Here is a 24,969-nt window from a genome sequence, read left to right as displayed (position 1 = left end):
ACTAGCACTTTGATTTATGATTTGATCAATTTAATAAGTAATTTTTTTGAATTTTTTAAGCCACAAAGCCCAACCTATATGATCGCGGGTCACATGATATTTTCTACAATTAGAGGGTCACGATTGTGACCTATAAAGGACCACAAAGTGGACACCTATGACAAGAAATATATGATCACAATATAACATACTAAAGGATTCATTTGTCCAACTCTACTATAAAAGAAGAAACGAATGAAGAGAGTATGAAATTCACAATTTGCTTATAAGGTTAATAATAATTTTTTAAGATGACTACCAATCTCTCAAAAATCTAAAATTATTATAAGATTGCTAATTTCCTTACAATATTATTAATTAATCAAAAAATAAACAAGAAGTTAATGAAAAAAGGAAACAAAGCAATCACAAAATAATCTAAATTTTAGTAAAAATAGTGTTGCCCATATATAGAGAAGGACTGGAATAGGGGATTTTAGAATTTTGTATGATTGTCTATACAAATATTATACACAAAAACACCATATTATGAAGTGTAGTTCAGTTAATAATCAATATTGCAATAATGTGGTCTAGTTGCACACAAATTAAGATTGCATGCTTGTTAAAGAATTGGCTTCCCAATGTGGAAAGTAGGGCACAATTTGTACAAATATTTATAATCTAAAAAAAGATTTTATGTACACTGAAACCAAACTAATCAATATCTGGTAAAATGTACTCTTGCAGTTACTAGATTCCTATTCTTTAGGATGTCGAATGTGCTAGGAAATAGGGGCCTATTTCCTAAAGAATTGTGCAAGGATTTCAGGCTTAAGTGTGGGCTAGTTTGAGGGAAGAAGATCAATATTCATGTAGATTGTTTCATTCCTGGTCTAAGGCTGAGAGATCAATTTGTATTATCTATTGAAGCAAGTGTATGTGTAAGAGATCCAAAGGCCAAATCTAAAGGCTACATCCCCAACACAAAAACAAAATTTTGCTTTAGATTCCAAAGGATTAGCTCAGCCATGTAAGGAACTACAGTCACTTTCAATTTTATAGGTCAACCCACGCCCCATGGAAATGTTCACTCTACGACCCCAAACCGAAAGTGTGGGGCCTTAGTTTTCTATGGCTAAGGTGTTCATATATTTCAAAGATGATTCAGTTTCTTCAGGTGCTATATGTATATATTTTACATTTTTTTCTTCAATTTATTAATATTAACCTTGATACAAGGTATGATGCTCTTCCCAATGAAAATTTATATTAGTTCCCTTCTTGCTAATGTGGATTTACTAATGGGACTCATGGGTTGTAGATTTCCAAGCAAATGATGAAGCTATGGAGTATTTATGGGTTGTAGATTGGGATATTGGTTACGAGTGTGAAGTCCCTAATGGTTGCAAGGAAGAATATAATACCACATAATTTAATGTTGATGATGAGCCTGCTAATGAAGAAGAGGAGCAACCACTCCTTGACACAACAAATCAAGTATGCTAGCCCAATGAGTGGAAGGGCCTTCTCTAAATAGTTATAGATAATGATGATGAAAACAATAGAGAAGAACTTACTTCTGCCAAAGGGGAAGCTGATGACAAGAAAACTGTTATTCAAAACACCTTAAGTCACAGTAATTGCCATGAGAAGTGAGGGACAGATGATGAGTACCCTTAGCAGCCCTGTAAGTTTTCTAATAAGAGTTTCTTTTGCAAGTTTGACCAGGACAACCATAAATATGATATAGCAAAGGGCACATATGAGCCCATTAAAGACAATGGCATTTTGGACCAAAGGGAAGGATTATGTTTCTTTGTAAAATATGATGGTATCACAACTTCAATCTATGACCCTATTTTTACCAAGGAGTAGTCTGGTAATGATCCCGCAGCATGACTGAAAGGGAATTGGACATAATATGCAAAAGGGAAAACATCAGCCATGAATCTGATGACTAGCAGTGTTAGCAGTGCTAATTTTTCTATTAAATTGGAGCAATACTGTGGCAAAGAACAACCTTCAGGGTTGGAAGATATAACATGGTTCACCAATGATGATAGTGCCATACAAGATGTTTATAGTATAGGAGATATCATCATGTTTGGGGCAGAGGACAGTTTTGATCGTATCCTCATTAAAGAAGAAGCACTAGGTTTAAAGAAGGACCTTGAGCTGTCTCTAAAATTTGATGATGAGGCATTTATTGATAGCCTTCATGTGACATATTGCATCACTGCTCCCTTGGGAGATGAGGATAAAAGGGAAAGGAATTTGAATGATAAAATGGTTCAGATTTAGGGGGATACCATTCACAGGCCATAATTCATTTCACTTGCACATGCAGTGTAGAATATGGACAGTTCATCAATATTTACAGTTCCATATGCATAAAGGAGCATGATGGATTTAAATGCTTGTGAAAATGACCAGGAATGCTTCCAGTATTCACTCTATGCAACTAGTGTTGATAGCCTAGAAATCCAACTTCTTTGTACCCCAAATTCTCATGAGAAAAAAATTGGAAATGTAACAAAATTTGAGGATACGAAATGAGTTTCCTAGTTGCAGGTGATTTGAGCTGAACTTCCAGGACATAGATCATCTTCTGTGAGAGCTCAATGGCATACTAGAAATTCAAGAAACTAAAAAAAACAATAATTCATTAACTAGCAGAATTATGAATACAGAATGGTGGCTTTCTTCGTTCCTACCTCAAATTTTATGAGTTTCAACCACTTTGAACTTACCACATCTTTTGAAGTACCAGATTCATGGGCAACCTAAGACTTTATACCTGCAAGGAATTTTGAAATACTATAACTGTGGGCATCTATAAAACTTTGTTTTGGCATATTTGGACTGACCAACTTACTTTGAAAATCATGCAAGTAGTCTTTATGTATTCCTTGTTGTCTAGCTCTGTACAAACTTTTATAGCATAAATTTTCTTAGTTCTCTTCTGATAAACGAGTACTCAAGCCTGGCAACCAAATGCTTCTCATGGTATCCTGAGCTCAATGTATGTGCAACCATCTATCGAATCCTTTGTTATGTTATCCTCAAGAGAAGAGCTTGCAGAGAAAAATGTTAAATCAATATGATCTGGAAATATGATGGTTGTTAGGAGATAATGTTTTGGACTCATTATCCCGTTATTGATTCTAAGGAAAAGGGGACCTCCAACAAAGTCTGGTTGACTCAGTCCAGGACTTTATTGAGCAAGCCATAGAAATCCAAGATTAGCTTAACAATGTACAAAAGGCTTTCTATCAAGGTGTACAGAGCATCCAGGAACAAAACTGAAAGTTTGACTACTTCACCAGAAAGGCTCAATAGGTTAGGAGTGGCAATCTTAGTCCATCAATCAATCTCAAGCATTTTATTAAGATTTGCAATGTATCACTCTCTATGTGAATTATCCATGGATTATCATGAAGCTAAAGAATTTCGTAGGATTCTTGAAACACATGAAGAATCCACCCTAAGCAACAAAGCCTTATTGTTTTCAGTGACTGGTCCATGAAAATGAGCACTACTGCACTTCTCAGAATGCAATGATTATGAACTCTCTAGTCCAACATAAGCAACAAATTGATGTTTTACGAAAAATAATCCAGGTTAAGAAATATGATTAGTAATCTCAACAAAGGATCTCACTCTGCTGCTTCCAACCATAGGATGTTAGTGAATTAACTACAACAATACTTCAAAGAGGAATATATTGTCCACCAATTAATTAAAGATATCAACCTAGACAACCAAGACTCTTATCCTTCCAACAATGGGCAAGAAGAAGCCAACAGTGGTGTTTCTCGTTAACCTTTACATTTTGTAAATTAATATGAATTCTAGGCATTTTCCTCATACTCTATACCTGCAAGGAATTTGAAATACTATAACTGTGGGCATCTATAAAACTTCATTTTGGCATATTTGCACTGACCAACTTACTTTGAAAATCATGCAAGCAGTATTTATGTATTCCTTGTTGTCTAGCTCTATAAAAACTTTTATAGCATAAATTTTCTTAGTTCTCTTTTGATAAATGAGTACTCAAGGGCAGGGATTCAATTTGGATACACTCACAAAGCCACAAACCTAACCAGAGCACCAACTAGCCCTTGCACGGCCAAGAGGAATTGGCCATTCCTTCGAGCAAGAAACCTGTGGAGTTCATCATCAGCCAAATCCTACAACGCTGTCTTTGAGGCCTTTCAGGACCAAACAAATAGGTAAGGTCGATGTCGCTCACTGATATGAATAAAGAAAGCGTTCTTCTTTCTTTGTATTGAACCCTAGACATAGTAGTAGATTAGAATTCCCTCGTCCTCTCTCTCGCAATGGAAATTCTTGTAAAAAAAACTACTTGAGTTGACCCTTTAAGGCCACAGACCTGTGATGAATTATCAACTTTCTTAGTCCTCGAGTTCCTTGCCTCCGCCTATGATCAAGGGAGTTGTGGATCGTGCTTTGAGCTTCCTTAACCGATCAAATACAATTCTCCATTAAATTTTGCAACTTGAGCTTGAGCGACGGAGGACCAGGGTCTCATTCAAAGGTTGGTTGTTCACTTCCAAAGCTTCCGTTGTCAGGTGTGTTGATAGTCAGTCGTTTGATGGCGTGTTTGAAGTCTTTAAGGACCTCCTCCTCCTTCCTTATCTATGAAGGACTATCATATGATGCGCAACCACACAGTTTGACAGCACAGGGCAAAGCAACCTCACAGTTTGACAGCATAGGGAAAAGGGACTCAGAACGACAGACACCTAAGCAACATGCAGGGGTGGCAACAGGTGGCAACTTCAGCCACTTATAAATTAGTTCAGTTTTTTGACACTTCCAAACTCTGCTAGCATTTCATACTGCTAGACTAATGCTAGCATTAGTTTAAACCAATTCCTAATAGTTCTGAAATATGAATGACATCAAGCGAAGGTACTATATGCTTATAGCCTCTTGCCTCGGGAAGAGGCCAAATAAGACCACAAAAAAAGAAGAATATAGTTTTCAAATCACATAGTGCAGACCGAAGTAAAAATAGAGTAAAGACTAACAAGAATTAATGTTATATTGGTGGATTCTGATTACTACCATCCAAGCCATCTACCAGATGAAAGGGACTAATAAACACTGAGGTAAGCACAAACTGCGATATTCCACACCGGGATGAAAAAATCTTAGTGAAAAAGTAACATACAGATCTCTTATAATCATTATGTTCTTCATCTCCATTTCTATGGTTTTATAATGCATTCGACCATTTTGATATTTATATAAAATAACAATATCAATAATGCTTTCTCTCTTCCAGCATCTTTTTCCTTTGTCACCAAGAACATTTCGGGAGAAAACAAAAAGTCCGAAGGCAAAAAAATAGGGTCTTCCAAATACAATCAAGCATTCCAGCCACATCGCTGATTTGCCAGGTTGAGTTGTCGAGTTTAAACGACCAGTTTCTCAATAAAATTAATTTAGAAGGTTTGATCGGGATCTTTGCCCAAATTACTTCAACATTATTAATTTTTATTTTTTTAAACAAACAACAGAATATTAATCCTATGCAGACTTGATTTCGCACATCCTCGAAATTATTTACCAATATTATCAATTTTAAGACTTGATTTCGCACATCCTCGAAATTATTTACCAATATTATCAATTTTACTTTGATGGAAAACAAAATAGTTGACTTACACACGTATTAATCAATCAATCCATCTCAAACAATCAAATACAGGTCACTGCCAAATCTTTTGGCCGCTTCCATATTTGGAACTATTCGATCTGCTGAACAAAGTCATCAATGTAGGTTTGCTGACGCCCATTATTTTAACAAAAAAACTAGATATATGCTTCATCCTACAACCTTCACGTCAACTATGTCTAAGAAGTAATTACTAGTGAAAATTCAATAGAATGGGATCATGCCCGAACTTTGAAGTGTACACTGAAAATATGCTTTGAAGTGAATCTTGCCATCTAATAGCGATGGCCTTGTTTTCATGGAGTATTACCCACAAAATTTTGTTCCCTGCATATATGAGTAAAGAAGACCTCCTGAACCCAGTTATTCAGTTTTTTGATTTTGTGCATCCAATTGCATAAGGGAATTCTTACCTCGGCAATCGGATGGACACTGGTTTGGTCAAATTTTTAACCTAATCAATGTCCGTACGATTGCCGAATATTCCGAGAATAGAATCGGTAATCGAGATAAGTTCAGGAATTGCATAATAATGGAGGGGTGAAAACTGATCAATCATTGATCCAATTAATTGTGAGTTCAAGCCATCGAAAACAAACAGAGTGTCAAGTTGAACCATCTAATGCAACAAAGCCTTATTGTTTTCAGTGACTGGTCCATGAAAATGAGCACTACTACACTTCTTAGAATGCAATGATTATGAACTCTCTAGTCCAGCATAAGCAACAAAGTGATGTTCTAGGAAAAATAATCCAGGTTAAGAAATATTATTAGCAATCTCAACAAAGGATCTCACTATGTTGCTTCCCACCATAGGATGTTAGTGAATTCACTACAACAATACTTCAAAGAGGAAGATATTGTCTACCAATTAATTAAAGATATCAACCTAGACAATCAAGACTCTTATCCTTCCAGCAATAGGCAAGAAGAAGCCAACAGTGGTGTTTCTCGTTAACCTTTACGTTTTGTAAATTAATATGAATTCTAGGTGTTTTCCTCATACACTATCCCTGCAAGGAATTTGAAATACTATAACTGTGGGCATCTATAAAACTTCATTTTGGCATATTTGGACTGACCAACTTACTTTGAAAATCATGCAAGCAGTCTTTATGTATTCCTTGCTGTCTAGCTCTACAAAAACTTTTATAGCATAAATTTTCTTAGTTCTCTTCTGATAAATGAGTACTCAAGGGCAGGGATTCAATTTGGATACACTCACAAAGCCACAGACCTAACCGGAGCACCAACTAGCCCTTGCGCGGCCAAGAGGAATTGGCCTATTCCTTCGAGCAGGAAACCTGTGGAGTTTAGCATAAGCCAAATCCTGCAACGCTGTCTTTGAGGCCTTTCAGGACTAAACAAATAGGTAAGGTCGATGTCGCTCACTGATATGAATAAAGAAATTGTTCTTCTTTCTTTGTGTTGAACCCCAGACATAGTAGTAGATTAGAATTCCCTCGTCCACAGACCTGTGATGAATTACCAACTTTCTTAGTTCTCGAGTTCATTGCCTCCGCCTATGATCAAGAGAGTTGTGGATCGTGCTTTGAGCTTCCTTAACCGATCAAATACAATTCTCCATTAAATTTTGCAGCTTGAGCTTGAGCGACGGAGGACCAGGGTCTCATTCAAAGGTTGGTTGTTCACTTCCAAAGCTTCTACTGCTAGGTGCATCGATAGTTAGTCGTTTAATGGCATGTTTGAAGTCTTTAAGGACCTCTTCCTCCTTCCTTACCTATGAAGGACTATCATATGATGTGCAACCACACAGTTTGACAGCTCACGGCAAAGCAACCTCGGACTATCATATGATGTGCAACCACACAGTTTGACAGCTCACGGCAAAGCAACCTCATAGTTTGATAGCACAGGGAAAAGGGAATAAGAACGACAGACACCTAAGCAACATGCAGGTGTGGCAACAGGTGGCAACTTCAGCCACTTATAAATTAGTTCAGTTTTTTTGGCACTTCCAAACTCTGCTAGCATTTCATACTGCTAGATTAATGTTAGCATTAGTTGAAAACAATTCCTAATACTTCTGAAATATGAATGACAACAAGCGAAGGTACTATATGCTTATGGCCTCTTGCCTCAGGAAGAGGCCAAATAAGACCCAAAAAAAAGAAGAATATAATTTTCAAATCACATAGTGCGAAGCGAAGTAAAAATAGAGTAAATACTAACCAGAATTAATGTTATATCAGTGGATTCCGATTACTACAATCCATCCATGCCATCTGGCAGATGAGAGGGACTAATAAACACTGAGATAAGCACAGACTGCGATATTCCACACAGGGATGAGAAAATCTTAGTGAAAAAGTATCATACAGATCTCTTATAATCATTATGTTCTTCATCTCCATTTCTACGGTTTTATAATGCATTCGCCCATCTTGATACTTATATAAAATAACAATATCAATAACGCTTTCTCTCTTTCAGCATCTTTTCCTTTGTCACCAAGAACATTTCGGGAGAAAACAAAAAGTCCGGAGGAAAAAAAATAGGGTCTTCCAAATACAATCAAGCTTTCCAGCCACATCGCTGATTTGCCAGGTTGAGTTGTCGAGTTTAAACGACCAGTTTCTCAATAAAATTAATTTAGAAGGTTTGATCGGGATCTTTGCCCAAATTACTTCTAACATCATTGATTTTTATTTTTTAAATAAACAACAGAATATTAATCCTATGCAGATTTGATTTCGCACATCCTCGAAATTATTTACCAATATTATCAATTTTACTTTGATGGAAAACAAAATAGTTGACTTACACACGTATTAATCAATCAATCCATCTCAAACAGTCAAATACATGTCACTGCCAAATCTTTTGGCCGCTTCCATATTTGGAACTATTCGATCCGCTGAACAAAGTCATCAATGTAGGTCTGCTGACGCCCATTATTTTAACAAAAAAACTAGCTATATGCTTCATCCTACATCCTTCACGTCAACTATGTCTAACAAGTAATTACTAGTGAAAATTCAATAGAATGGGATCATGCCCAAACTCTGAAGTGTAGACTGAAAGTATGCTTTGAAGTGAATCTTGCCATCTAATAGCGATGGCCTTGTTTTGATGGAGTATTACCCACAAAATTTTGTTCCCTTCATATATGAGTAAAGAAGACCTCCTGAACCCAGTTATTCAGTTTTTTGATTTTGTGCATCCAATTGCATAAGGGAATTCTTATCTCGGCAATCGGATGGACACTGGTTTGATCAAATTTTTGACCGAATCAATATCCGTACGATTGCCGAATATTCAGAGAATCGGTAATCGAGATAAGTTCAGGAATTGCATAATAATAGAAGGGGTGAAAACTAATCAATCATTGATCCAATTAATTGTGAGTTCAAGCCATCAAAAACACACAGAGTGTCAAGTTGAAACATGGTAATCAAAAACACACAGAGTGTCAAGTTGAAACATGGTAATCGAGATAAGTTCAGGAATTCCATAATATTGGAGGGGTGAAAACTGATCAATCATTGATCCAATTAATTGTGAGTTCAAGCCATCGAAAACAAACAGAGTGTCAAGTTGAACCATCTAACGCTAGATAAAAAACCCCACAAAGCTATAACTTCAACGCAAGAATTTGCCCGAGAACCACAATTCCAGTTGAAATGAAATTTTAAATCCACAGATAAAACAATCTGTGCACCACACCCACATTCTTGTAAATTCGGCACCTCATCAAAGAATATTGTAGCGAATTTTCCAGGCATTTTAAGATTTTAGAATTCCTATAATAAAGATTTTGGGGCATAGAGCCAAATTTTTCGAAAATATGTACAAATGTTTATGTTAATTCTATATAAATCACATGGAAGATTTTCAAGTATAGCTCAGTTTTGAGGGTAAGCTCAATTGGTAGAGTCCCTGTTATTAAAGCACCTTTTCTATTGAGAGGTCATGGGTTTAATCATTTTCTATTGATAAATTATAGGTTCAATTCCCTCTACACTTGAAGTTAGGGTCTCAATCATGAGTTGAATACTTTTTGTGATTGAACTAGGAGAAAGTGATCCCTGCATATATTAAAAAAAATATTGACATATGAAATATTCACTAATTTTATATCATCTACTCTAATGTCATGTTATGGCATATTCACTACTTTAGATGCTAACCTTATTATTCTTTGACATATTTTTTATCTATATGCCAACACAACGTTACAGACTTTTATTCTGGTAAGCTTCAGACAACTCTTCGAGATTTTCAAGGAAATCATGGATGTAACTACTCTGCTTATTGGCTGCTATAATATCACGGGCCTTCGCAGCATTCGATCTCAACTTCTTCCCCTCCTCTCCCGCCATCACCTTTTTAACTGTCGTCGATATGCTTTCTCTCAGAAAAGAGCCATCGTTTCCCCTTTCTATTTCGATCCCCGCCTCCAATTCCGCAGCTACTTGCCGGGCATTTAAGCCCTGGTCAAGTCGAAGAGGGAGCAAAATGAGGGGTATTCCGAAGCTCAGTGACTCCATGACGGAGCTCCATCCTGCGTGGCTAAGAAACCCACCGATGGATGGATGCGAGAGGATCCGTACCTGTGGTACCCAGCCCTGCACGACCACGCCTCGGTCCTGGGTTCGAATCTCGAATCCCTCGGGAAGGATCCCCACCGGATCGTCTCGGCCACTGTCCGAATACCGCGGAAAACGGAGACACCAGAGGAATGGGATCCCACTGGCCTCCAAGCCCAGCGCGAGTTCGTGGATTTGGTCTTCGGAGAGAAAGGCCTCGCTGCCGAACGACACAAAAACGACCGACGCCGCCCTCTGCCGGTCCAGCCATTCCAGTAGATCAGACCGCTCGCTGCTGTTGGCACTGGCGCCGGGGTGGACTGCTGGCAAGAGCGGGCCGACAGAAAGCACGGGGACTCCGATGGCATCCTGGAAGTAACTAATATACTTATCTTCGTATTCAAAGCAGGATTTCACAATTACCGCCATGCATCCTTCCAGGCATTTAGCGAACCGATAGACCGGAGGTATGTGGCCGGGTAATCCTGTGTACATGACCAAAAGATCCCGTGCTTCGTATAGCTTGAATGTGATCTCCGAGGACGGAAACCCGAGGGGCGGAGCCGCGACCTCCTCGGCGGTTATGTCGTGCTTCCGCAATTTAGAAGGGTGTGCGATGTGGGCAAAACTCGCTGGGGGGAAGATAGCGAAATGAATGGCTGGAACATTCATATCCGCAGCAGCGCTCTGCGCCCAAAATTGCGCAAAGTCGTGGACGAGATAATCCGGCGAGAGCTTCTCGAACAGACTTCGGAAGGGCTTTTCCATGCCGTCCATGGCTTTCTTCAGCGGAAACGCCATTTCTGGCGGGATGTCCGCTGTACATTCCGCGCCGGGAGTCAGTCCCTCTGTGGGCGGTAACGGCAGTTCCAGCAGATCGATCTGGCCAGGCCAGTGCTGAAGTTGTAATGACGGCCTGATTCTGGAAATGTTAAGAGGCGTGGAGAGGAAGGAGATTTTGTGGCCGTGGATTGCGAGGGCCTTTGAGAGGTGTAAGAAAGGATTTATGTGGCCCTGCGCTAACCATGGAAATACCAGAAAGTGGAAATGCTTCTTGCCATTATTGTGACTGTCCATCCTAAACTTCCCTATGTGGTATAGAGAGATGTAATCTATGGTTCCTCAATTATGCATTATATAGACAAAACTGCACACAGCTACCATTCTTCCTGAAGTTTCAAGATGCACGACATTATCGTGTTGCGTATGGTACATGTATAGTAAACAAATATTTTATCTTTGAGCAATTATAAAATATTTTCACCTTTTAATACTCATAAACAAATTAAAGTTGTAAAGCAGTCCTTGATTTAATCATTTTAGGAGATATTATTAATGTATTTTATAACCACATTTTTACATGAAGAATAAGCATGAGTAGTAATAATAAATTTTTTTAATGATAGAATTAAAACTAAGCAATAAATGGAGAACAAATAATCCACTTCCGAGATGCTGTAATATGATATTTAGCTGGTTAGTCAGAATAAGCATGAGTAGTAATAATAAAATTTTTTAACGATAGAATTAAAACTAAGCAATAAATGGAGAAGAAATAATCCACTTCCGAGATGCTGTAATATGATATTTAGCTGGTTAGTCAACAGACTAGTTCAACTTTGCTAATTAATTTTTATGTAATTTTTGTGAGGTAAAGTTAAATGGAGCGTAGTAAATTATACAATATTTTCTATATATGACATTATTGTGTTAATAGCCCACGGTCATCATCCTTCCTTTGGCTTTGAGTTGCACGGCATTATTTTGTTGTGGAAAATTACACACAACTACCATTCTTCCCTAGGTTTTGAGTTGCATGGCATTATGAAGGGAGATATTTGTAATATTTCCAGAGTTAAAAAAAAAACTAATTTTTTTTTTTTATTTATTTATTTATGTAGAAATGTTTTTTATTTTAATATGGTTTATGAATTTTTTTTTGAAAATTTAACAAAATAAAAATTTTCATGTGAAATTATCAAATTTAAATCTGATAATTTCTAAGTTTAATTATAATTAATTGTATTAATATTAAATATTAATTAAATAAAATTAATTATGTTGATAGAGATATTTTTTGAGAATATTTTTTTTAGAATTTTAATTTAATTATTATTAATTATTAATTGATAGTAGACTCTGTCTAAATATTTTAAAATGTTTTTAGTAGTCATATATTAAAGGATTATATTGATTTTGAAAGTAGTTGGTCTTTTCTACTTTTTAAATTAAATTGATTAATTAAAAAATGTTATATCATAATAGTTATGGTTTTTTGAGTGTATGGTATTGATAAACCATGGTATTAAGCTATGATATTGTAACCAAACTTATTTAGAAGTAAAAAATCTTCATGGTTAAATGAGAGTGAATCTCCATGATTAAGAATGCTATTATATCTTTTAAATATGTATATATTTAATTCATATATTAATTATTTTTATAATTATTATTATTCTTAATCATTTGAAATAAATTATAATTTAGTTAACTTTTATGAATTTTTTAAATCTTGGCAATGTGTAATAGAACTGGAAGTCGATGCGTTGATGCTTATCATGAATTGATGCCTATTCACATTTATTAGGAAGTGTCTCTTTTGGACTAAAACTGTTTATATGATATTTTAATTAACAATAATTATTAGGTAGAGGGTATGGATTTGACTTCCACTAAATATTCTAAAATATTATTAGTAGTGGTCATAGATCAAAGGTTGAGGTTTATCTCAAAAGTAATTATGTCATTTCTACCCATTTGATTAAATTGATTAATAAAAAAAATGTCATATGAAATGATTTATGGTTTTTTGGGCATGCATTACTAATAAGCCATGGTATTGGTTTATCATATTGTAACAAAGCCTATTTACCAGATAAGAATATCAATGACCAAGTGGAGGTAAATCTCCATAGTTAAGAATCTTGTTACATGGTATTTAATTTAATTATCAATAATCATTAGGTGGATGGTAAGGATTTAACCTCCATGGAATATTTTAGAATATTCCTAATAATACTCACAAATAAAAGGTTGAGATTTATCTCAAAAGTAATTATGTCTTTTCTATATTTTTAATTAAATTGATTAATTAGAAAAAATCATATGAACAAGTGTCATACAAAATGAGCTATGGACTTTTAAGCATATGGTATTGATAAGCCATGTTAATATAAAAATGGGGTGAACTTATTTTTGCAGAAAGGGCTGAAGAAGGGGAAGATGGCACAAATAGGACCTAGGGTTTCACTCAGAAAAATCAATCTCTTGGGAGCGACCTCCCGGTCCTATTCATAGGGGGACTCGCATGGTGAACAAGAAATTACCGGGCGTTGGAGGGCTAAGTATCCCTAGAAAAAAAACGACAAAACTCTGCCCCTTTCGGCTCCATCTCCATGAGGCCATAGAGGCCATTTTGCATTGGTTGAATGGGTCGCAGGGGACTCCTTGGCTCTCCGGGAAGTGGTCAGTTTTGGCAACTCTGTGGCTGGAGGTGACACCTCCTCATTTTGAACTTCGAACCCTAGCTGACTGATTTCTCGTGCCTTGGAACCCTGCGACACCCTATGTTCAGCTTTTGGCTCCAATATCAATTGAGTCACATTTGTATGGATGACTATGGATGCGCAGATGGATTGCGGGTGCACAGGAGGGTTATTGTGAAGTGATTTTTTCTCTATTGTTTTTCGTCTTTTCGGGCCATGGGTATATTATTCTCTTGGCTCTGTTTCCTGTCCTCATTGGGACTGGTGTTGATTTTTTTTCTTGCCCCTATTTCCTTTTGTACTGACACTCGAGCTCCCTTATGGCACAGACAACCATCCATCATTTATTGGCTTTATTATGATATACTTGGCTCCATATTTTGCTATCTCTTGCTCCATCCAGCCCCCTATGGCTTATAGGCTCTCCATTGTTGAGCGGTTTTTGGGAAAAACGAGGGAGTATGGCTCCCAGAACCCAAAAGTACCCATCTGATTTCAAATCCTTACTAAAACTCCTGTTGGGAGTTCCATTTTAATATGGGTAAATATAGTAGACAATTTGTTGGATCTGAAGCACAACATCATGCAACTGGTTGGATACCCAACACAAATGCAAAACCTAATTTTTGAAGGCAGAGCATTACAGGACATCTGACTTCTGCAGGATTACCACATTCAACCAGCATCCTCCATTACCCTCAATATGCGATTAAGGGGTGGAGCGGTTTCAGCCCACAAATCCTTAAAAGCGGGAAATGGTTATGGGTGGAGTTCTTTGAAAAACATAGAAGCCAAATCGAAGCAAATGAATGGAGGACCCTCTTTCAAGAATATCCTGCAAGGGAAAAGAACAGACGCAGAACCAAAAAAATAGGTTGGTACATCCCCTAGCCCATACATTGTGGAGCTTCTGAACTCAATCTCAGAAATTACTGTAGATAATACAAAAATAGATAAGCATTGTTCTTCTTTTGAATCACAAGCAATTATTTGTCGTTTTAACTATTTATGGCCAGAGCCAATGGAGTTATTTCATTAGATTTTGACCAATTGGTCATTATAATGTGAAATACACCTCTGTTCTAAGGGGTTTTTCATAGTAAAATTCCCTTCATCAGAGGTCAGGGACAACATTATACAGGATGGACCATGGTTCTGGGGATTGACTGGTCTTTTCATCACACCATGGTTCCCATATTTTGATGCAAACACCATGGTTGTCACCATAATGCCAATGTGGAGTCGTCTGCACAACCTCCCTCTTCATTTCTATGATGAGAGAGTACTCACAAGAATCGAGAACATCATTTGGAAATATATCAAAACAGATACACAAATATTCGAAGAAATAATCTACACACATGCCCGGATATGTGCGGAAGTAGATCTCAACAAGGGTTTACTGAACCACATTCAACTGATCCATAAGTAGATAAATTGGACTCAGACATTAGATAATGAGAACAAAACCTTCAGATGTAGAATCTGCAAACAAATAGGGCATCTACAAAATATCTGCCCTGAAGGCAAAAAAACACAGGCAGAAAGAAGAAGAATGGGAAACAACCCAAAGGATGGAATTTCCCCCCTTCCCACTAGGAAGAGCGAGAAAATAAAGTAGAGGAGGAACCTCTACAAACTAGGAACAACCAGACATCACAGGTACCAAAAAACCAAGGGGAAATCCCATAGGAACTCAATGAAATGCAGGACAACTAGGTACAAACAACAAATTTTCTGGAAGCTATGGAAACTAGTGGGTATAAACGAAGTCATTCAACAGACAACTCAATTTCATACAAGGACAATGCAAGACCTGATCCTAGCAAGCAACTTGTACTTGTCTCTGATACGCCATCTCAAGGGGAATGGGACAAGGTGGATAAAAAGAAGGGGAGAAAAGTCTAGTTTTTCTCCTTATTGTATATTACTGTGTTTTTTTGCACATGTTTTCTTATCATCAGTCTTTGACTTGATGATGATTGGTTCTCTCAAAATGTAACATGTAATTTTGTTTTCACTAATAAAATTACACCATTTTCCTTGGAAAAAAAAAACAATGGGGTAAAGCTCCATGTTAATAATCTTGTTACATGTTTTTTTAAATGTATATGTGATTGATTCATACACTGGGCATCCATATAGATTAAAAGCCTAGTAAATATTCATAAATAGCTATTCTTAATAAACATCAAAACACTTACTTTATGATATATCTACTTTGCTATAATTAAAAAATCATAAAAATTAACTAAATTATAAATTTATTTTAAAGATCACTTGTCACATTTATATTAAAAAAAATATAAAAAACATATATGAGATAATTAATTAAAAATAAAAAATAATATTTGAATATATCCGTTTAAATTTTTTAACCCAAAAAGATAAAATTCAGACTTGAATTGAAAAAGAAGGAGTTGCAGCTCACAGGTGAGTACTGCACCTGGAGACTGCACTCAAACAAACAGAACTCTCTCCATACACTCTACATGCATCAAATGAGCAACTACATCATTAAGTACATTGCTAGAACTCAGAAAGTTGCAACCAAACTCCTAAACTCTAGGAACAAATCCTAAACTAAGGAGATACATTACAACTTGTGTAACCATTTCTCCATTAATACAAAATAATATTAATTATTTTCAACTCCCCCCCTAATGGAGAAAGGATTATCCTGAACTCCTAGCATCCCTCTAAACAATTCAAACTTTACACGCCCAAGAGGCTTAGTAAAAATATCAGCCATGTTATCACAAGTTTTACAATATTCAACACATATCTCTTTTGACTGTTGTTTCTCTCGAACAAAATGAACTTGAGTATCGATATGCTTGGTATTTTTATGAAAAACTGGATTGTATGCAAGCTTGATGGTACTCTGGTTGTCGGTTTTGATAATAGTTGATTCTTTTTGCTCTTCTCCTACATCGTTGAGAAGTCTTCTCAACCAAATAGTTTCACATGTGGCTACACATAATGCTTGGTACTCAGCTTCACATGAAGATAGAGCTACAGTGTGCTGCTCCATGCTGTGACCACAGATCCAATGCTGAATGTGTAACCTGTGATAGATCTTCGATCATCCAAGTTACCTGCCCAATCAGAATCTGAAAAACCTGCTAGAATAACATCAGAAGTGTCAGTGTACAAAATGCCATAATTACTAGTACCACTAAGATACCTCAACACACTTTTTGCTGCGACCCAGTGACTTTCGAGTGGTTCTGACATGAACTGGCTCAACACACTAACAGAATATGCCAAATCTGGTCTAGTTGTAGTCAGATATATCAAACTGCCAACTAACTGTCTGTACATGGTAGCATCCACCTCTTTAGTACCATCATCACTGCTCAACTTTAAGTTGTGCTGTAATGGTGTTGCTACTGATCTGCACTGCTCCATTCTGAACCTTTCCAGCAAGCTTCTGGCATACTTCCCTTGAGTGAGAAAAGTTTGTCCAGAGTCTTTCCATACCTCCAATCCCAAGCAATAATGAAGGTTTCCGAGATCTTTCATCTCAAACACTTGTGACATCTGTTGTTTGATTTCTTTGATCAGATTGTTAGCATTCCCTGTTATGATCATATCATCTACATACAAAGAAATCAAAATAATTTGCCTCTATTTATTAAACTTGGTATACAGATTTGGATCATTCAAGCTCCTATGAAAGCCATGCTGAACAAAAAATGAGTCAATTTTCTCATACCACAACCTGGGTGCCTGTTTTAAACCATAAAGTGCCTTTTTCAATTTACACACAAGATGTTCCTGCCCCTTTTTCACAAAACCTTCAGGCTGTACTAAATAAATTTCTTCCTTCAAGTCACCATTCAGAAATGCATACTTAACATCTAGCTGGTGTAGCTGCCATTTGTGTTTTGTTGCTAAGGAAATTAGCATTCTAATGGTGTTTAATTTGGCTATAGGAGCAAAGGTGTCATCGAAATCTATTCCCTCTTTCTGTGAGTAACCCTTTGCTACCAGTCTAGCTTTAAGTTTCTTTATACTCCCATCTGCATTTATTTTTGGTTTATACAGCCATTTGCATCCTATGGGGGTTTTACCTTCAGGAAATTCAACCAAATCCCAAGTATGGTTTCTGTTTATTGATTCTATTTTCTCATACATTGCAGCCCTCCATGCATCAGATTTACTTGCTTCCTCATAATTTGCACGTTCTACAATGTTTAAAATATTTGACATTAATGCATAGTCTTTCAATTTAGAAGCTAATCGAGTCTTCCTACCTGATCTCCTTGGTAGGGGAGTTACCTCAATTCTGTCTATTTCAGCCTTTTCTGGGCTTACATAATTATTGATTACATTGTCTATTACTTCTTCTTCTTGTTTCTTCTCCTGCTCTTCATCTTCCTCACTGTTTTCTTCCAATAGCAATGGAATGTTGCAATCACTGTTAGAGTCATTATTTCCTTCTTCAACCTGTTCATGAAATATGACGTCTCTGCTTTCAAAAACCTTGTGAGTCACAGGATTAAATAACTTATATGCCTTGAACTCAGTGCCATATCCAACAAATATACATTTCAGGGCTTTAGGATCTAACTTCTTCCTATCTGCCTTAGGTATATGAGCATAAGCTTTTGACTCAAATATTCTTAAGTCACTCATTGCTGGTTTGAATCCAAATAATGCTTCAAAAGGGGTTTTGAAGCTTAGACATCTAGTAGGGCTCCTATTCTTTAAATACACAACAATGTTAATAGCTTCTGCCCAAAGACCATTTGATAGACCCTTACCTTGAAGCATGCTCCTTGTGCACTCCACAAGAGTTATGTTCTTCCATTCTACCACTCCATTCTGTTGTGGAGTGTGGGGCACTATAAACTGTTGCACAATCCCATGATGCTTGCAGAAATCGATGAACTCTCCCAACTTGTATTCTCCCCCTTCATCTGAGCGGAGAATTTTTATCCTTTTTCCTGTCTGGTTTTCTACCATGGATTTAAACTCTTTAAAATACTGTAAGGCTTGACTCTTTTTACTCAGAAATTATATCCATAAAAATCTAGTGCAATCATCTGTAAATAAGAGAAAGTAATATGCTCCTCCTAATGACCTGGTTTGCATAGGTGCATAGATGTCTGTATGCACCAGTTCTAAAATGTCTCTTTCATTTCTATTAACATGCAAAGGGAACTCTTCTCTATGCATTTTCCCTAATGCACATCCATCACAATCCAGCTTAACATTATGGAAAATAGGGAGTCCATCAACCATACCTTTTCTCTGAAGTAGGATGAGGTCTTGCAGATTAAGATGGCCGAATCTCTGACGCCAGAGATTTTTGGTTGTTGATCCAGCTGCGACCATTGCTTGCGGTGGCATACTCTTCACATCTAGTCTATACAGGCTCCCCACGCGCACTCCTGTTGCAACTGTTTCCTTCTGGCTATCCTTAATGACACAGTTAGTCTTAAAGAATTGCACTTGCATGCCCTGATCAGTAATCATTGAGACAGAGACCAAATTTATCTTAATTCCTGGAACATACAATACATTTTTGAGGTGTCTAATGTCACCGTTAGGTAATTTTATAGGAATGTCACCATATCCTTTGATCTCATGTCCACTATCATCTCCTAAATAGATTTTCGACCCACATGAAGTTTCTTCAAGAAATTCAAACCAATCCTTCTTACCAGTCATATGTGAGGATGTGCCCGAGTCAACATACCATATGTTGTCCTCATCTCCCTTTGAAGCTGAAAGGGCACGATCGACTATAAATAGTCAAAGTTCATGGCTATGTTCCTCTTCTTCCTTAACAAAGTAACCCTTATGTTTTCTCTATTTGTTTTTTCCTTCGTCTCCCTGCCTCTTATAACAATCTTTAATCTGATGACCAGGTTTTCCACAGTAAAAACATTTCTTGCTGAGAAAATTATTAGCAGACATACCTTTAAACAGTATCTTCTAAAATGTGTTGGCTCCTTTCTACTGCTGCTGCTTCCCTCTATTCTGTCTCCTTTTTGCCATCAGAGCAAGGTCATTTCTCTTTGATTTCAAATTTTTTCATCACTCTTCTTCCTGTAGCAGAATCCCTGTCAGCTCTTCAAATGCAGGGGCTTTCTCTCTTGCTGACAGCCCTGTGATAAACACCTGGTATTCATCAATCATTCCATTCAACATGATCGTGACCAGATCTGAATCGGAAACTTTCTCTCCGATATCTCCCAATCTGTCCTTCAGGTCTTTGACTCTAGCAATGAATCCAGCAGCGGACTCATTCTCCTCCATCTTCAATGCAAACAACTTGCTTTTGAGTGACAAGACACGATTTGTATTCTGCGTCTGGTATAGGTTTTTTATCATTGTCCAAATGTCAGTGGTCGATTTACAGTCTCTAATATGTGGGATAGCATTGTCCTTGACGGACATTTTCAATATGACCTTTGCTTTTGTCTCCCTTTTATCCCAATCTTGTTCTTGTGTGGCTGATCCTGATCTCAGCTCATTTCCTGTAACAATCGACCACGCATTTGCACTTTCAAGTAAAGTCTGCATCTTGAATTTCCAGTTGGTGAAATTCGATCCATCGAGTTTGCTAGACTCGTGGAGATACGATTCTATACTATTATTCATATTGGATTGATAAAATTTCTGATCCTCTGATGAATAATTCTATCCAACGGTACACTTTCAGGACACACTAAAAAAAAATCACCATATACCAAATCCGAACCTCTGCTTTGCTGAGGAAAAAAAAATTGTATCTTCAATGAGCCACCACGGGGCAAGTCTGATCTGCTGCCACCAAACAGATCCAGAACTCCAATGCGCCACCACCGGGCAAATCCGATCTGCTGCCACCGAGTAGATCCAGAACTCAAATGTGTCAGCACTGGGCAAATCCAATTTGCTGCCATCGAGTAGATCGGGAACTCCAATGCGCCACCACCGAGCAACTCCGATCTGCTGCCACCGAACAGATCCGAAACTCCAATGCGCCACCACCGGGCAAATCCGATCTGCTGCCACTGAGTAGATCAGGAACTCTAATGCGCCACCATTGGGCAACTCCGATCTACTACCACCGAACAGATCTGAAATTTCAAAGTGCCACCACTAGGTAACTCCGATCTGCAAAAAATTGCAGATTTTCCAAAGAGAAAGAGGCTGGCGCTTCTTGACGGCAAAATACCCGCGCTGAAAACAAAATCGATGCGTCTTACTAAATTGGCGCGATTAAGGCTTGATTTTCCATGCCAATAGCACTTTCTGGTGTGCTGGAGCTACTATCTCTCTCAAAACCGCGCCAAATGGTGCGACTGTTCCTTAATAAACAGCGCCAACCCTTTCTTCTGTTCAAAAATGGCTCGATTGTTCACGACTAAACCACGCCAACCCTATTTCCCGCTTAGAGATGATCAGTCATCTGAGACTTGTCTTCAGGTGTTACTGCAATCCACCTAATTCTACGAATGCTTCTATACACTCGACCACCACTACAGTTCTGTAATCAATGATGCATCATAAAAAAAAAAATTAAGGCTATCCCTACTCTGTGCGCTGATACCAAGATAAAAATCACACATGATTTGAAAAAGGAGTTGCAGCTCACAGGTGAGTACTGCACCTGGAGACTGCACTCAAACAAAGAGAACTCTCTCCGTACACTCTACATGCATCAAATGAGCAATTACATCATTAAGTACATTACTAGAACTCAGGAAGTTGCAACCAAATTCCTAAACTCTAGGAACAAATCCTAAACTAAAAAGATACGTTACAACGTGTGTAACCATTTCTCCATTAATACAAAATAATATTAATTATTTTCAACCCAAAACACATAAATACATTGGTATTATCTATCACATAAATACATTGTATTATCTATCATAAAAAATTAAGAGTAAAAAAAACCTATAAATCTAAGAACTTCGTATAACCTATAAATCTGTAATGAAGTATTTAGATGCGTTGGCTACTTCTTGTAGAATATGGTTATTGTCATATTCGTCTCCCGATAAGTACAATATATCTCAATTACTATATATTCAAGGGTAGAACTTTGAGTATCTTGAATATTGAGGTTAATATCGAGGTTATTATCGTTATGGTTTTTCGATAATTTGTGATAGTGAAGCTATTAAAATCATCGATATACAATTACTTTACAACTTTTCATATTTGTTGTAAAATTTAATATTTTTTTATTTTTTTAAAAAGAGAAAATTTGGAAATAATCTTCAGATTGGTAAATTATTTGTTAAGAGATTTTCTTAACAAGCAATTCCTTATTTGGAATTAGTTGAATCTCATGAACATTATTTATGTAGATTGTAATTTGGCTTTGAATGTAATATACAACTAATTTTGTGTGCCTAGTGTATTCTCCTTCAATTTTCTTTTTGATATTAGAACTTATAAAGATTTGATTCGATTAAAATAAAGCCCAGAGAAATGAAAAAAAAATGAAGATTAAATCCCTATTCTATAAATAGATAGTTAATATCTGAGTTGTTTTTATTTTTTTATTTATTTTTTATAACGATGGTTGGAATGTTGATTTTGTTTTTTCTATCGTGTTGTGCATGATGGGAAGGAGAGACGAAGAAGATCTGTGTTAACAATATCGTGGGTGAGAGGAAGTTTAATGTTTGTAACAACCACTACAACTAGGGTCGGATTGGTCTATTGCGACCGACGTTGACAAAAGAAATAGTTCGCCAGTGACCAGCAATACCTCATTGTGGCTTCCAAGGGCGCTAGGTAGTGCTTATATAAGTGCTGCAGTGCACGTCAGCCATAGAGAGGAGTTGTTATTTGTCAATAGCTTCCACTTCTGGAACTCAACGCGACACCCTCAACTGAATTTTGGCTTTCATATCGTCATAGTCAACTGAATTTTGGTTTTCATATCGTCATAGTCTAATTAGTTGAAGGAATTGTTTGGAAAGTTATGGAAATCTAGGTTATATTTGGAGAAAATTTGATAATTTTTTTTGTAAATTCAAGTTATAATTGTTAAATTTCAAAATTTTAGGTATCTTAGATATTTTTGATGGTGCTGAATCTATTTCAACCATCAAAAATACAATTCAAACACTGCTTCTACAATATTTTTGAAATATTTTTGTCCAGATTCGTTTGACAGTCCAGACAATTCCTCCGCTGAGTAGACGACTCCTTTCCTATCAAGCTTCAAAGTTTGGGTCTACAGCTAGTGATCGAAGGTGACCTCCAGTAATGTGACAAAGGGAGGTGTGATTGTGGCAACGATTAAGGAGTTTTCCCGATTATTGAATCAACAATCTAAATTTCGTGAAATTGGTTAGTAACAGTCATTCCACTATCAATCATTCGATAAAATGGCACCTTCTATATCACACAACTTCACATGTTGTGTCATTTGGAAGCTGTGAGAGTTGCATCTCGTTAAGTGTTCTACAGTGAACCGGGAGCCAATGTCTAACGCAGAGCTAGTGTGAGGAGAAACCTACGTCAAGCGTGAAGTAACTGCAAGAAATTCTCGTGAATAGATAATTGGTATTTCTATGAGCCGATAGTGTATGGATGTGTAAACGAGGGCATTGCCATTGAGAGGGCTCACTATGCACAAATATGGTCTTATTCCTTTACCATCGACTTAGCCTTGCACAAGACACTTGCTGGTCCTCTAGATCTAGTACGTGCAACAATTCCCTCTCCATGATGCTACTTAAAAACTTAAAATCCTTTCCATCCATCCATCTTACAAAGCATCGTTGGAGTTTGCATCAATCTTAATTTCACATCACCGCCTACCCGGAGCAAAGGTCCGAAGGAGAAAGGCAGGTGCCCACTAGGTTATTATTTTTGTGCATCTTTAACTTTATTTTGTGAATGCTGCAAGATTCAATACCATGATCATGAATGTTTTCCTGAAATGGGACTAGTGGAGTCCAACTATGGATTAGCCTTCGAAGCATCACCTTACAGATCGAGAGATCTACACGTTTGGGAGGAAATATGTTCCATTGTTGCCGATTTCTAGAGTTGTTGTTTGCTACATGATTGGGTGGTTTTATGCTTGTAGCTTCAATTTATTTCAATTGGTTTATATTTCATATTTATTTCGTGTGCAAAAATTATAGTATATGAACATTAAATATTGAATAAATTAGCATAATTTAAAATAGCCAATGTGATATAGCTAGTATGATTGTGTGAGTCTATTATATGCCCATGGGTTTAGATGTGCTTGGAGCTTCAAGAGCATCAGTTATATGTTAGGTTATGAGATACATGTGTTTAGAAAGGCCAGTTGCATTGAATGTTGGATAGAGTTAGTATCAAGAGAATTCACCTATACAATTATCAAAAGTGTAGTTCACTGCATTTTGATAGATAGAAGGGTCAATTATACAAAGTTAGTGAGAGATGGGTCAGAGGCGTTTATATTTTAAATGGAGTTGAAGTGACAACTCGAAAATGAGGTGGTGAATAAAGAGCATTGTTTGCAATATTCAAGAGTGGATGTGAATGCTGATGAAGACCAACCAAATAGATGTGATTGTATGTAATTTATGATTCTTCTAATAATATTTGTAATCATGTAATGCAAGCATTAAATGGGGGACTTAATGCTTACATGGGTAAACTTGTAGATTAGGTTTGTTGGTTGCTGGAATTTGTTGAGAGATTTTCTCAACAAGCAATTCCTTTGTTTAGAATTTGTAAGATCTCATGAACACTATTTATATGGCTTGTAATATGGCTTTAAATGTAATATACAAATAGTTTTGTGTGCACAATGTCTTCTCCTTCAATTTCCTTTTATAAATTAACATAAACCCACCCTACTTTTTACTCTTTGATATTATTAATATAATAATATCATTGTTTAAAACCCAAAGTGAAATTAATAAATAAATATAAACCCAGAAACCACTTAACATAATCTCACGACGTCATTTACCACTAAGTGTGATGTTCCACCAATATGAATATAATTAAATCACCACTAATGATTATAAAACAAATTTATCTCGCGATTAGATACAACTGACTTTAATACCTCAATTATCACGCTTCTAGAAGAACAAAAACTAGATAAATTGGATATTACAAAACAATGGCAACAAATTTCTACGATGAATGATACTAGAAAATTAATATGAGATAACGATAACTCATACTAAACCTAGATAGCTAAATTAAGATATATATTCTGAACTCATGATAAGCGTCGTATTAGCAAGAAAATTAGTTACGAAAAATAAACAAC

The 24,969-nt window shown here is 36.7% G+C and overlaps 2 protein-coding genes across 2 annotated transcripts; both read right to left on the bottom strand.

Annotated features, from left to right (window-relative positions):
* Window positions 1-9,721: 9,721 nt before the first annotated feature.
* LOC149244166 (UDP-glycosyltransferase 91A1-like) lies at window positions 9,722-11,329 on the bottom strand. The gene has a single exon (XM_089367935.1). It carries the CDS (start codon window positions 11,314-11,316, stop codon window positions 9,886-9,888), a length of 1,431 nt encoding a protein of 476 aa, XP_089224061.1. The 5' UTR covers window positions 11,317-11,329; the 3' UTR covers window positions 9,722-9,885.
* Window positions 11,330-19,772: 8,443 nt separating this feature from the next.
* LOC149244165 (uncharacterized) lies at window positions 19,773-20,339 on the bottom strand. Its single transcript, XM_089371456.1, has one exon. It carries the CDS (start codon window positions 20,337-20,339, stop codon window positions 19,773-19,775), a length of 567 nt encoding a protein of 188 aa, XP_089227582.1.
* Window positions 20,340-24,969: the final 4,630 nt, after the last annotated feature.

The sequence above is a fragment of the Pinus tabuliformis genome, chromosome 8 (assembly GCF_031772625.1).
Source record: "Pinus tabuliformis cultivar Carrire ecotype Pingquan chromosome 8, CPIR1, whole genome shotgun sequence".
Taxonomy (NCBI): domain Eukaryota; kingdom Viridiplantae; phylum Streptophyta; class Pinopsida; order Pinales; family Pinaceae; genus Pinus; species Pinus tabuliformis.
The sequence above is the reverse complement of the archived record's forward strand: the minus strand, read 5'-3'. Positions and strand labels throughout refer to the sequence as shown.